The sequence below is a fragment of the Pongo abelii genome, chromosome 6, assembly GCF_028885655.2.
Source record: "Pongo abelii isolate AG06213 chromosome 6, NHGRI_mPonAbe1-v2.0_pri, whole genome shotgun sequence".
NCBI classification, from domain to species: Eukaryota; Metazoa; Chordata; class Mammalia; order Primates; family Hominidae; genus Pongo; species Pongo abelii.
This window is the reverse complement of record NC_071991.2, coordinates 141,574,452-141,588,751: the sequence shown is the minus strand read 5'-3', so window position 1 is coordinate 141,588,751 and position 14,300 is coordinate 141,574,452. Positions and strand designations below refer to the sequence as shown.

The 14,300-nt window shown below is 37.7% G+C and overlaps 1 protein-coding gene across 1 annotated transcript; it reads right to left on the bottom strand.

Annotated features, from left to right (window-relative positions):
* Nucleotides 1-239: 239 nt before the first annotated feature.
* On the bottom strand, nucleotides 240-1,171 carry LOC100434782 (olfactory receptor 2A5). Its single transcript, XM_009243370.3, is given in 2 exon segments — nucleotides 240-370; nucleotides 373-1,171. Coding segments are annotated over 2 exon segments (930 nt in total).
* Nucleotides 1,172-14,300: the final 13,129 nt, after the last annotated feature.

Genomic DNA, 14,300 nt, shown 5'->3' with positions numbered 1-14,300 from the left:
CTGGGTAGGGGTGGGAGCTGACAGTAGGAGTTCATGGCTTGCTGCACCACACGGCTCAGTGCCTTTCTGCATGTGCTTTGTGATCTGCGTGGTACCCCACGTTTAGGGATAGAATCCAATCAATATATGTTCTTGATATCAGAAATCTAAGAGATGAGACTGTAAGGCATTTACACAACCGTTCCTACAAATCTCATTGGGAGGAAATCTTCAACCCTCTAGACTTTCCCTGGCATCCCTCACCTTAATCTCTGTTTCCACAACACTCTTTTCAGGGCACCCTTGACCTCTGTGTTCCTCAGGCTGTAGATCAGGGGGTTCAGCATCGGGTTGAAAAGGCTGTAAAACAAGGAAAGGACCTTCTGCTGCCCTCAGGACAGTGGGACTTCGGAGCCATGTATATGACAATGGCGCTGCCAAAGAAGAGCCCCACCATGCAGAGGTGGGAAGAGCAGGTGGAGAAGGCCTTTCTGTGGCCCTCCCCAGACTGGATCCTCAGGATGGCCGCCAGGATGCGCGAGTAGGAGACCAGCACCAGGCAGAGCGGCCCCACCAGGATGAACACTGAAGCAGCAAAGATGACCACCTGGTTGAGCCAGGTGTCAGCACAGGCCAGCCTGATGACAGACAGGATTTCACAGAAGAAGTGGTTGATTTCATGGGGCCCACAGAAGGGCAGCCTCAGGATGAGAACCACATGGACCAGAGCCAGGAGGGAGCCACATGCCCAGGAAGTGACAGCCAGGACTGTGCACACTCCCCATCTCATGATGACAGAATATTGCAGAGGGTGGCAGATAGCCACGTACCGATCGTAGGACATCATTACAAAGATGAGACACTCGGTGTGAGCAAAAGCCATGTATAAAAAGGTCTGCATTATGCATGGGACAAAGGAGATTGTTTTTCTCTTGTTCAGAAGGTTTGTCAGCATCTTGAGGACATTGTTGGAAGCATACGAAATATCAATGATGGCCAGGTGTGAGAGAAAGAAGTACATGGGGGTGTGCAGTCTGGAATCCAGCCAGATGAGCCCCAGGATGGCCCCGTTTCCCAGCAGGGTGAAGATGTAGAACAGGGAGAAAAGCCCAGAGAGGAGCATCTGAATCCTTAGGCTGAGCGGAAATCCCAGGAGAATGAATTTGGTGACCCATGTCTGATTTTCTGTCATGCCCTTGTGACAGTACCTCGTTGGACTCTGCTGTGGTAATGACCTATGTGCTGAGGAGCAAATGCAGATCCGGATTAGTCAGTTAACAGAAGGAAGGGGTTTATGGTGCACACAGGGTGCTGACTCAGTCAGCAAGCTTTTTCAGAGCCATTATGCCAAATCCTTTAATCCAGAGTAAAGCAGAAAATAAATTTGGTTCAGAGAACTAGTGTAAATGCAGACAGGGTGACGTATACTGTATCCAGTCCCAAAGACTTTTACTTAACTTGGATTACAAGACCCACATTTTTAGTATCAGAAGGGCAGCCACAGAGTAAGTTGTTTTTCAGAATGGCTAGCCACTTTATTTTAGAGTAAGGATCACAGCCATGTTCTTATATGTGTTTTACTTTCAAATTTATTTAGTTGGTATATTTCCCCCCACTTTCTCTTCCATATTTGGTTTTCTCTTATTTTGTAATTTGTGCAGTTCTCTTATTTTGTAATTTGTGCAGAGTGCATTGCACATGCAGGTGCTCCAGTAAATGATTAGAGAAAATATATAAAAGCATGAATTAGGAAATGAGGTTTACAAATGCAGTTTCAAAGAGGTTTGCTTCCCTGTGTTTACTAGTTTTAGGGAAAATAAAGCTTGCATTAAATGTTTTACTTCCTGAAGCAACTCAGGAAAATCTGGCTGTTTCCCTTTGGAAGCAAGCCAAGAAAGAGTGCCATCACTAATCCAGCAAGCATTCACTGAAGTCATTTCTGATATATGGCCAAGGCAAGTGGTTATCTATGTGAAGAGTTAACAGGACAATATTCCGACTCCTGCCTTCACCCCACCCCCTTGCAGGGCTGCTTCCCTGGTTCTTAGCAAGTGCTGTTGCTGGCACAATGCCCACTACACTTGTTGGATGAATTGATGGATGGATGGATGGATGGATGGATGGATGGATGGATGGATGGACGAATGAAAGGCATTACATTAGGAATAACATTCAAAGAGCATATCCTAGATTTCAATCAAGTCTTCAGACTCTTCTTAAATTTTCTCTGCTTGTCATATCCCCAACCACATAGCCACAGGGGCTATAGAAAGGGAAAACCAGGATGTTTCATAGAAGTACACAAATGTTAAATGATCAATGCGTCATTGGCAATGTGCAGCTTATGACTCCACCTCTGCAAATGCTAACTCTACCTTAAGCCCAGGAAACTGTCTGCCAATAAATTATCTTTGTATCTCTCATTCAATGTACTGATTTCTGGAGCCCTGCCTTCCTCCAGACCCTAGCTTCTCTAAACTACCAGACTTTGCAAAAGACCCTTTACTCACTGTGGTATCAGGCCTGGTCTTGTCTCAGAAATATAATTCTATTTAGAGAAATTGTGCAGAGATCACAGGAGCTTTTGAAGGCCAGAGCTGAGGATCTTGCTCCCACCAGCAGCCTCTGAGAGAAGGAATTTCCAGATGCAGGAGTTGTCTCTCTTTTCTTAGCATAGGCTGATGCAGACTGCAGCCTGCTTTCTGGGAATACCAGCAGTATAGGTTTTATGGTGGGGTCATCTCCACTCAAGCCTTCACAGATTGTCCCTAAGGACAAGGTAGAGTCCCTAAGGGAAACAGGATACACAGCAGTCAGACTCTGTGTCCACCGGAAGAAACAAAAGTAGTTTATCCTCCTGTCTCCATTTCTCTGGGCCCTGGGGATGGGCATTCAGAAAAAAAAAAGCTGGCAGGTGATGGCTTAATAACCAGCTGGATCTCTACACATAAAACTCTTGTAGTAACAAGAACATGCATTCTCCAGAGGCCACATTGCAAATTACACCCCCTAAGTATTTAGATTGTGATAAGTTCGTGGATCTCAGTCTTGCCCTGGATGGATTAAATGGAGCTTGGAGGAGGCAGAGCATCATGCTTCCGTCATAAATGCTTGAAAATCTTCTCCTTCTTAGTTAATTCTAACTTGGTATTGATAGATTAGAAAAAAAATACTTCTATCAACCCTCCCACACTGTGGTGAGAAAGATTCTGAGGCCTTTCCACATAGTACCTGAGATTTGATATAGGGTGTAGGAAATAAGAGAAGACAGAAGCCAGACTAAGGCTGGCCTTGAAGAGGTGTCATGGTAGAAGCCCTCATGTTTCAAGGGCAGCAAATGTGTAACTCACACTTTAACCTTTACTATGATATACTCCTGAAGTTCAACAAAACTTTTGATATAATGATGCCTCAGGTGTAGGGGCTGTGTTTATATTCACATAATAAAGCATAGACAGAGGATGCCTTGAAAACGTTTCTGATTATCCCCTTTATGTGTACATCCCTTATGTGTATATGTATTATGTATATATCTACGTGTGTGTGTGTGTGTGTGTGTGTTTGCTGGTTGGGCAACATTTTAGAGAGAAACATCCAAATCTCATTTGTCAGAACACACTGGGTTCTTTACTCCAGAGAGATGTAGGTTGTTAATGTGTGAGCTAACAGGGGAGACTCGGAAATATGCCTATGATTTTGGCTCACAGACTGTAAAGGTTTCAAAGCAGGTGTATTTCTATGGACAGAATAAAGAAGCTCAATGAATATTTGTCCCGAAATCTCTGGAAGAATGACAAGAAAAGTTTAATAACTATGTACAGTGGTTAGAAAATACAGCTGAAGCACTTAACAAAAATAAAATAAGCTTACTAACTACCTAAAACTGGAGGACTAAATAAAATATTGTCAAGATGCTTTTCAATTATTCATATATTATCTACATATGGATATTTTATATCCACAATTATCCATGTGTAGATACTGAATAATTAATCATTCATTTATTAATTCGCTCATTCAATTTACATTTATTGAGCATCTGCTCTGTGTGGGATCATCCTAGACACTGGAAAAGCAAACACTAGTGAGATACTGTCTCCGTCTTCCAAGAGTTTACAGTCTGCCTACAAGTGAGCCATGCAAATAAGCAGTGTAGGACCTGGGATACACGTGTGCACAGTATACTGCAGGCAGCAAGGAAAGGTGGGGTAGATTCTTCTGAAAGTGGATAGGGAAAGGCTTTGCTGTGGATGGAAAATTTAGACACTCTTCAGGAAGACATGCCAGGCTGGACCTTACCTATTCAATTATGCCTGAAGTGACATCTGAGTCTGGAGATGTCAAAGATTATAAGTTATTTTCCCATTGGTACTGGAGGAATTAGGTCCAATTTGGGAAGGGTTTGACTTTGCATGGAAGAGTTAAGAGATTTCAGTGAAAATTGTAAAACTGTGTAAAAATAATAAAGAAATAACCACAAGAAAAAAAGACACACTAGGCTGCACCTTAAGATATAAGGAGGGCACAGCAATAATAACAATAATAATAATACTGGGAAAGAGGATGGTACATGAGCTTCTATTGGACTTCATTGGAAATAAAGAGTAGAATGATTTGACTAAGATATGTTATTACGAAGATTAATGTTTGGTTAATGTGAAGGATTGTTTGAAAGAATGAGATTGGAGACTGTGAGCCCAAGATATCTCTAGAGTCTGCATTTCAAGTGACAATGAGTACCTGAATTGAGATGATATCCATGGGGAAATGCTGGAGGGAATGGGTATGGAACATGTGAAGGAAATATAATTATCAGCATTCAGTGACTTGGTGTGTGGTGAGGAAGCCAAGCAGAGCTGGGGTGCTCCCCAGGTTTCTGGTTTGTGTGCTCCCCAGGTTTCTGGTTTGTGTGGCTGTATATAAAGTGTTTTCATTCAATTATATGAGGAATAACTAAGGAAGATATTATTTAAAAGCAAAAGTTAAAAAGTATAATTTTGAAAATGATAGATATTTAGGTGGCTTGGTCCAATAAAGAACTAACTAAATAGTTTTGGAGTTTATTAGAGACCTCCAGGTCAAAGTACAGATTTAACAGATAGTTAAAGTCATGATAATGGATAAGAGTATTCAATGAGAGCAAAGCAGTTTTAATGAGAAAAAAAGAGAAGGTCAAGAACAGTATCTTAAGAATAACCAATATTTTAGAGATGGACAGAGAAAGATAAATCTCCAAAAGAGAACAAGAAGAAAGATCAGAGAGATAGGTGGGAAACTAAAAAAATAAAAATAAAGAAAATCAACAAGCTATGCTCTATGTTATCCCAGGAGGCAAAATAAGGTACTCATTTTAATCATATCAATAATGCTAACTCTATTTTTTAGAAACAAGAATATTTTTCTGTAAAAATCTACACTTAATACTTATAGCAAACATACAATAAAATCAAAGTTACTAACAGAAAGCCATTGCTATCCTTCAAGAAAAATATAGCAGCTTTTTAGCACAATTTCCCGATTTCATTGACCCTTACAAGGGGTACAAGGCTGTTAATCAGAAATACAATACAAATCTGCAGCAACTTCATTGTGAAAATTAAAAGTAATTATTATTCTATAAATGAAATGAAAGCTCAACTGAAAGAATGTCATTCCAAGGACAGAGATGGCAGATGACCAAAGATTTCCAAAGTGAGGTTCCTCGATAATTCACAGAGGCAGAAATCCACTGTGTTCAAAAGAGCTTTTAACAGTACCTTGGGAGCACATCTTTTACTCTGGCAACCCATAAACATTATTCTTAATTCCACAACACACTCAGAAAGGCTGATGATTGGGAGACTAATGGGATTTCACACTTTTTTGCTTCTTCTCCAATTATAGGACAAAAGTCAACACAATCTCTCATATTTCCTGGGACCACAGTATGGACTTAAAGACCAATAACACCTTCAAATGCAGAAAAAACAGTATTAGATATTGAGTGCATTAGTAAATATAATTCACAAAGACAAATTGTATGTCTGTTAATTTCTTGTTTTCTTTTTAATTTTATTATTATTATACTTTAAGTTTTAGGGTACATGTGCACAACGTGCAGGTTTGTTACATATGTACACATGTGCCATGTTGGTGTGCTGCACCCATTAACTCATCATTTAGCATTAGGTATATCTCCTAATGCTATCCCTCCCCGCTTTCCCCACCCCACAACAGTCCCTGGTGTGTGATGTTCCCCTTCCTGTGTCCATGTGTTCTCATTGTTCAATTCCCATCTATGAGTGAGAACATGCGGTGTTTGGTTTTTTGTCCTTGCCATAGTTTGCTGAGAATGATGGTTTCCAGCTTCATTCATATCTCTACAAAGGACATGAACTCATCATTTTTTATGGCTGCATAGTATTCCATGGTGTATATGTGCCACATTTTCTTAATCCAGTCTATCATTGTTGGACATTTGGGTTGGTTCCAAGTCTTTGCTATTGTGAATAGTGCCGCAATAAACATACGTGTGCATGTGTCTTTATAGCAGCATTACTGGGTATATACCCAAAGGATTATAAATTTCTTGTTTTTTTGAAAACCACTCAATTATCAGCCTTTGCCTCTAAACTGCTAAGCATTTGGTTGACACCATAGATAATGAAGAAATGTTTCTGAAATCATGGCTCATGCACTACCAGCATAAAAAGAGTACTATACATTTTATGAGGCATCACAACGTACCTTGCAAATGCTAAAGCTCAGTGTAAATGTAAGGCGCTACTTAAGAAGATTTTAGGCATGCAAAGAATCTTAAAGACAATTTTATCCACAGATGTCATTTTAAAGGTAACTCTGAAGCTAGAGAAGATATGACTTCATTAAGACTAAGGGCAGATTTAAGATGAGAACCCAGGCATCTTGAAGCTAGTGTATTCAAATGGAATTCTTAATTTTCTTTTCCTTGTCTTACCTATCATGATAAGTTGCATCACTGCCACCCGCAAGTTACTCAAATGAAAAATTGAGTCATTCTTGATTCTTCTCACTCTCCAAATTTGAAGTCTGTTCACCTGCTCTTTAATGCCACCACCACAATCTACAGTCTCCTGGGGTGCATGGATGAAAAAAGAGAGAGGGTTGACCTTCATATTTATAATTTATATATTTCATACTATTTCCAAATTGAGTGATGTAAGCAGATACAGATTCACTATACAAAATAAAGTTTTATTGTATAACCTTAAATTTGGGTCCCATTCTGGACTGCACAGCCTGTAGTTTACTATACATAATGTTTTATTATTTACATAATTATCTTATATGTAACAGAAATAAATGGAATTTTTTGTCTTAAAATCATTAATTGGTTAAATGAGAACACTTGATCTGTGCCTTTCTTAACCTCTGTGAGATTTCATTCTGGGCAAACTTGACAAAATCCACTAAACTAATAAAAGTATCCTATTATTATTTTAAAATGCAAAGTATAGTATATGTAGTACAGTATATACTAGTATATAGTATATGTAGTACAGTATATACTAGTATATAGTACATGTAGTACAGTATATACTAGTATATAGTACATGTAGTACAGTATATACTAGTATATAGTACATGTAGTACAGTATATACTAGTATATAGTACATGTAGTACAGTATATACTAGTATATAGTACATGTAGTACAGTATATACTAGTATATAGTACATGTAGTACAGTATATACTAGTATATAGTACATGTAGTACAGTATATACTAGTATATAGTACATGTAGTACAGTATATACTAGTATATAGTATATGTAGTACAGTATATACTAGTATATAGTATATATCTCTCCTGCTTAAAAATCTTCAGTACCCTCTCTTTCAGCAATGTACAATCCAAATTCCCTTTGAATGCTTTAAAAGCACTAAAAGATCTGGCCCTCCTTGCTTCTTAAATCATAACTCCAGTTGTTCTCATCTTTGATCAGTGTGTCATTGCCACACCGAACCTAGACCAAATTCTAGGTCACATTAACCTATTTCCAGCATCAGTGTTTTTACATATGCTGGTCCCTGTGTCAAGAGTTATCACTTTAATTAGTTCTTATCCCTTCCTCCCCCAACCACATTGCTATTATCTAACAGAGCGGCACATATAGTAAACTAGAATTTGTGTGTCTTTTCATTATTTGCTTCTTTGCCTCTTCTACTAGAAGGGAAGATCATTATGGGCAAGGACTATGTCTGCTTGTCCATTATACTGAAGTCCTACTAGCTTGTCACAGTAGTTAGATGCTCAATTGACTTGCTGAATAAATAAGTGAAAAAATAAATGATGCTTAGTTTTATTTCATAGTGACTAATTGAAAAACATCAAGATCATTATATGTTAGTCACTTTCTTTATGTTTTTCATGAAATATGCACTTTTATTTAAAAATCTTGTTTTTATGGCCCTAGAAAAGCAGTCTGTGCTCATATCTTTTTGCTCATGAATTGCCACTGCTATTAAAATGACTTGCAAGAAACTCAGTTGCAGAGCTTCTTCCTCTGCCTACTTTCTATCCTGTTTCTTTCTCCTAATCTCCCTTTGACTTCTTTCTTCTCCATCATTTTCTCCCAACTCCCTTGTCGTTTTCTTTGCAATCTTGCCTTCTCATCTCCCTCTCTTACTTTTATCTTTAACCTTTCCTCATTGTCGCTTTTCTTCCATATATTCTCTTGGGTCCTGTCTCCACAACAGTGTATCTTCTCTCTTCTGAATGTAAATTGTTTCCAGATTTAATTGAGATCATAATTTAATGAAGAATCTCAAACAAGGGATTTGAGGTAACGAGATAACAAATAGCAAAAACAAACGAATGACCCCAACCCAGAATATCAACAACAAAAAACTTATCAGCAGCCTCAGATCCCAAAGCTCCCGTGTTAACTAATGTTGTGTACACATGTCCTCTACCTCCCCAGCCTACCTATCCCTAGGAAGGCACAAATGTGAGACGATGCGTAGGCTACCTTAGGCAGAAATCCCACTGACTCAGTGATTCCTTCTCTCACAGGTAGCCTGATTCTTCATTTCAAGAAAAATATAATTTTAATTTGCCCTTCCCTCTTGCTTGACAAATAGCTTATAGATTAATCTTTAATAACATAATTAACCAATAGATCTTTTGCAAAAGTCTAATGCTGAATTCCTCACATTTATACCAACATTCCACATTGAATGTTGGCTGGGCATAAGCCATGTACCCATATCCAGGAGGGCTCATTTGTGACCCAATGTTATTGTGGGAGAGCAGCCACCACTCCCAAGGCTTTTTAATTTTTAAGTTGTTTCATGTTTTCAAGCCTGGACACATTATTGTAGTGGAAAGTAGCAATATAAATGTCTTTTCTGTTCTCAACAACAACCTGAATAACTATATAAAAATCTGAAATGCCTGTATATTAATCAAAGATTATTGATTTAACATTGATCAAGAGAATAAGAAGAGTTTCATATTTTAATAAATAGAATGGGCATAAGTCAAAGAGAATTCAAGAGTGCCTGGAAACTAGAGTTCAAAGCAAGTTTTTTCTTCAGTTTTCTAGATTGATATCTGGGTGCAAATCATAAGATTTAATGATTACTGATATGGAAAGGACCCACGTACAGAATCTTCAATATCCCCAAGGGCTCCAGGCCATCAGATATCTCCTCTTCGTCACTCAAAGGAGTTTAGAGGTTTGAGATTTGGTGTATCTTGCTCAGTTCTCAGTATTTGAACAACTACAGAGAAGTTGGAATTATCCATTACAGTGAATTACTTATCAGTCTGTCTCCCTTTGAATTCACTTGAAATAAATAAAAATTATCTAACTTAAATTTGTATATTCTTCTTAGTGTAGTCTTTATATGTTTAGTTGTTAACTGTATCTGAAAGGCTTGAATTGAGTACACGTTTATCTCTAGAAACACAACACCCATCTTCTAAGCTTTACTAGTAACCATAATTGAAACATTGGTTCTATTATTGATATGTGGCAGGAATCTTGTATATATGCTCTCATGCAGCATACCCAAAACGAAATGACTTTATATGAATAAGAAAGTTAAAAATCCAAGAGCTTAAGTAACCTTAAATCCATGTCAAATTCCATGCTCTTAACCACTGCCCTATTCCATGTCTATTATGTTGCTTTTGGGAAGCGTTAGGAGGCACATCAGTGTCACATGGAAAGATGGTCTTGCTGTCTGATTGAGTTTCACTGGCCTTAGTTCTTCTCATGCAGAACGACTTTTAAAATGCTTTTGTCTTTCTTTTATTTTAAAATACCACCTGTGCTCATGGTGGAAGAAAATGAAATTCACCCATCAGGCCACACCTCAGAGGTAAATTTGTTGACATTTGGTGGTTTCTTTTTCCCAATTTTCACGTATTTTTAGCTTAATAGACCTCACATTATACATAAAATTTCTGATGCTGTTTGCCACTTGCTATGATAATCTAGGCAATCTATCAATCAATATAATTTTAACTGATGATTATCTGTGTGACTTTGGACAAGATAGCTAACATCTCCAAATTGTTTTTCCATCTGTAAATTGGGTATAAAGTAATATTGCAGAGTTCTCATTAGAGCTAAGTAGAAAAATAAAGAGGTAGTTATTACAATATTATAAAGTTATTCTTTAAAAAGATTGATTCAATTAATTTTTCCATTTTTAACTAATTTTTTTAAAATTTTATTTTATTTTAAGTTCTGGGATACATGTGCAGGATGTGCAGTTTTGCTACATACGTAAATGTATGCCATGGTGGTTTGCTGCAACTATCAACCCATCACCTAGGTATTAAGCCCTGCATGCATGAGCTATTTATCCTGATGCACTCCCTCCCAACTAATTTTTTAAACAACTCCCTGCTTTCATGTTTCTCCCGGTGTGCCTGCATATAATTTCTAAACTGTCTTCAGCAATTTGATAGTCTAAAACTATAACTTTCTAATTTGGATATGTCTGATTACTAGGAAAGTTGAATGTAACATTATTGTATTATTGGCCATTTGCATTTCCTATCTTATGAGTTGTCACTTTCTGTCCTTTGCTTATTTAGCTCACAACTTTATCCAGAGTGCCTGGCTCAGGACCTGGCCAATGGAAAGCACTCAATAAATGCTTGTTGAATGAATGAATGAAAGAAGTAGTTAATATCAGCAAACCGTGCATATAACAATATTTGTTATTAATTCACATGCATTTTTTATTCATTAGAGTTATGGATTCTGTGTTTTTGTTTGCTACAAATATTTTTCCATTTAATGTTTGGGTTTTTATATGGAGAAAGTGTAATTCTTTTAGATTTTTCATTGATTTTAAATTTTACAAATTCATCCAATGGATTATATGATTATTAATTCCTTTGTTTTCAAATAGAAATAGGTTAAGAATATGTAATTGTAATTAGAATTAGAGAAATGAGTTTACGTTTAGGTAGAAAATTCAAGCATGATATAAGTCATTGGCATTGAAAGAATTTTGAAAAGTTCCAAACTCCCTTGCATTATTTTAAGTTGACATCCAAAAAATTTACTATAGGTTTAATAGTTTCAAAGGATGACTTTGTTTTAAGAATAAAATTTCTTCTCTTTGTCATAATATTATGTAATTTTTATAAATAATTTATTTCAAAATAATTTTACAAAAAGTTGCAAATATACTACTGACACAGCTACTGTATCTCCCTAATTCAGATTCCTGTATTTCCTTCTCTTGTCTGATTGCTGTAGCTAGGACCTTCAGTATCACGTCAAATAACAGTGGTGAAAGAGGGCATCCTTGTCGTGTTCCAGATTTTAATGGAAGGGCTTTCAGTTTTTCCCCATTTGTTGTGATACTAGCTGTGGGTCTGTCATAGATGGCTTTCATTATGTTGAGGTATGTTCCTTCTATCACCAGTTTTTTTAGGGTTTTTGTCATGAACGGATGTTGAATTTTATCAAATGTATTTTCAGCATCAACTGAAATAATCACATGGTTTTTGTCTTTCATTCTGTTGATATGATATATTCCACTGATTGACTTTTGTGTGTTGAACCATCCTTGCATCACAGGGATAAATCCCACTGGTCATGATGAATGATCTTTCTAACTTATTGTTAATTTATAAAATGAGAAGGAAGAGAATGTACCTGAGTGTGAAAGACTGAGAGGCAGGGAGCATTATGGGGCGTACTCTCCTTCCTGGGTCTTCACATTGGTTATTGATTTCTCTGAGTTCAGTCCCAAGCCTCACTGTCTTCTGCTCTGTCTGAGATTTTGCAATCTAAGCCTTATCTTCAATTTTTCCATAGAATAACCTCTAGCCTTCTGCCTAGGGCACGTTTTTGCCTAACCGAGTTGGGGTGGTAAAGAGATCAGAGGATTCAGCTGCTGTAATAATAGACTTTCAGCTTACACCCGTGTTTTCACCCTTTTTGTATTCTCGTTCTCAACTGTTGTTAGTCTGAAGTTCCCTGGGGACCCTTGAAAGGAATGTGTTGTGCTTCTAAGTGGTTTCTCTTTTTTATTTTATTTTATTATTACTATACTTTAAGTTTTTAGGGGTACATGTGCACAATGTGCAGGTTTGTTACATACGAATACATGTGCCATGTTGGTGTACTGCACCCATTAACTCGTCATTTAGCATTAGGTATATCTCCTAATGCTATCCCTCCCCGCTCCCCTCACCCCACAACAGTTCCCGGTGTGTGAAGTTCCCCTTCCTGTGTCCATGTGTTCTCGTTGTTCAATTCCCACCTATGAGTGAGAATATGTGGTGTTTGGTTTTTCGTCCTTGCGATAGTTTGCTGAAAATGATGATTTCCAGTTTCATCTATGTCCCTACAAAGGACATGAACTCATCATTTTTTATGGCTGCATAGTATTCCATGGTATATATGTGCCACATTTTCTTAATCCAGTCTATCGTTGTTGGAAATCTGGGTTGATTCCAAGTCTTTGCTATCGTGAATAATGCCGCAATAAACATACGTGTGTATGTGTCTTTATAGCAGCATGATTTATAGTCCTTTGGGTATATACCCAGTAATGGGACGGCTGGGTCAAATGGTATTTCTAGTTCTAGATCCCTGAGGAATCGCCACACTGACTTCCACAAGGGTTGAACTAGTTTACAGTCCCACCAACAGTGTAAAAGTGTTCCTATTTCTCCACATCCTCTCCAGCACCTGTTGTTTTCTGACTTTTTAATGATGGCCATTCTAACTGGTGTGAGATGGTATCTCATTGTGGTTTTGATTTGCATTTCTCTAATGGCCAGTGATGATGAACATTTTTTTCATGTGTTTTTTGGCTGCATAAATGTCTTCTTTTGAGAAGTGTCTGTTCATATCCTTTACCCACTTTTTGATGGGGTTGTTTGTTTGAGTTCATTGTAGATTCTGGATATTAGCCCTTTGTCAGATGAGTAGGTTGTGAAATAAAAGAGGATACAAACAAATGGAAGAACATTCCATGCTCATGGGTTGGAAGAATCAATATCGTGAAAATGGCCATACTGCCCAAGGTAATTTATAGATTCAATGCCATCCCCATCAAGCTACCAATGACTTTCTTCACAGAATTGGAAAAAACTACTTTAAAGTTCATATGGAACCAAAAAAGAGCCTGCATCACAAGTCAATCCTAAGCCAAAAGAACAAAGCCAGAGGCATCACGCTACCTGACTTCAAACTGTACTACAAGGCTACAGTAACCAAAACAGCACGGTACTGGTACCAAAACAGAGATATAGACCAATGGAACAGAACAGAGCCCTCAGAAATAATGCCGCTTATCTACAACTATCTGATCTTTGACAAACCTGACAAAAACAAGCAATGGGGAAAGGATTCCCTATCTAATAAATGGTGCTGGGAAAACTGGCTAGCCATATGGAGAAAGCTGAAACTGGATCCCTTCCTTACACCTTATACAAAAATTAATTCAAGATGGATTAAAGACTTACATGTTAGACCTGAAACCATAAAAACCCTAGAAGAAAACCTAGGCAATACCATTCAGGACATAGGCATGGGCAAGGACTTCATGTCTAAAACACCAAAAGCCATGGCAACAAAAGCCAAAATTCACAAATGGGATCTAATTAAACTAAAGAGCTTCTGCACAGCAAAAGAAACTACCATCAGAGTGAACAGGCAACCTACAAAATGGGAGTGGTTTCTCTTTTGAGTGCTTGTTAGCTGGTAGCTTCTTCTCTGATAAGTTGGTTACTGTTCCCCCTTGTTCCTTTCTGTATTAAAAAGGAAATCTGCGATTTCTCTGGTCTGCTTCTGTCTTCCCTCGAATTCTATATTTTTCTG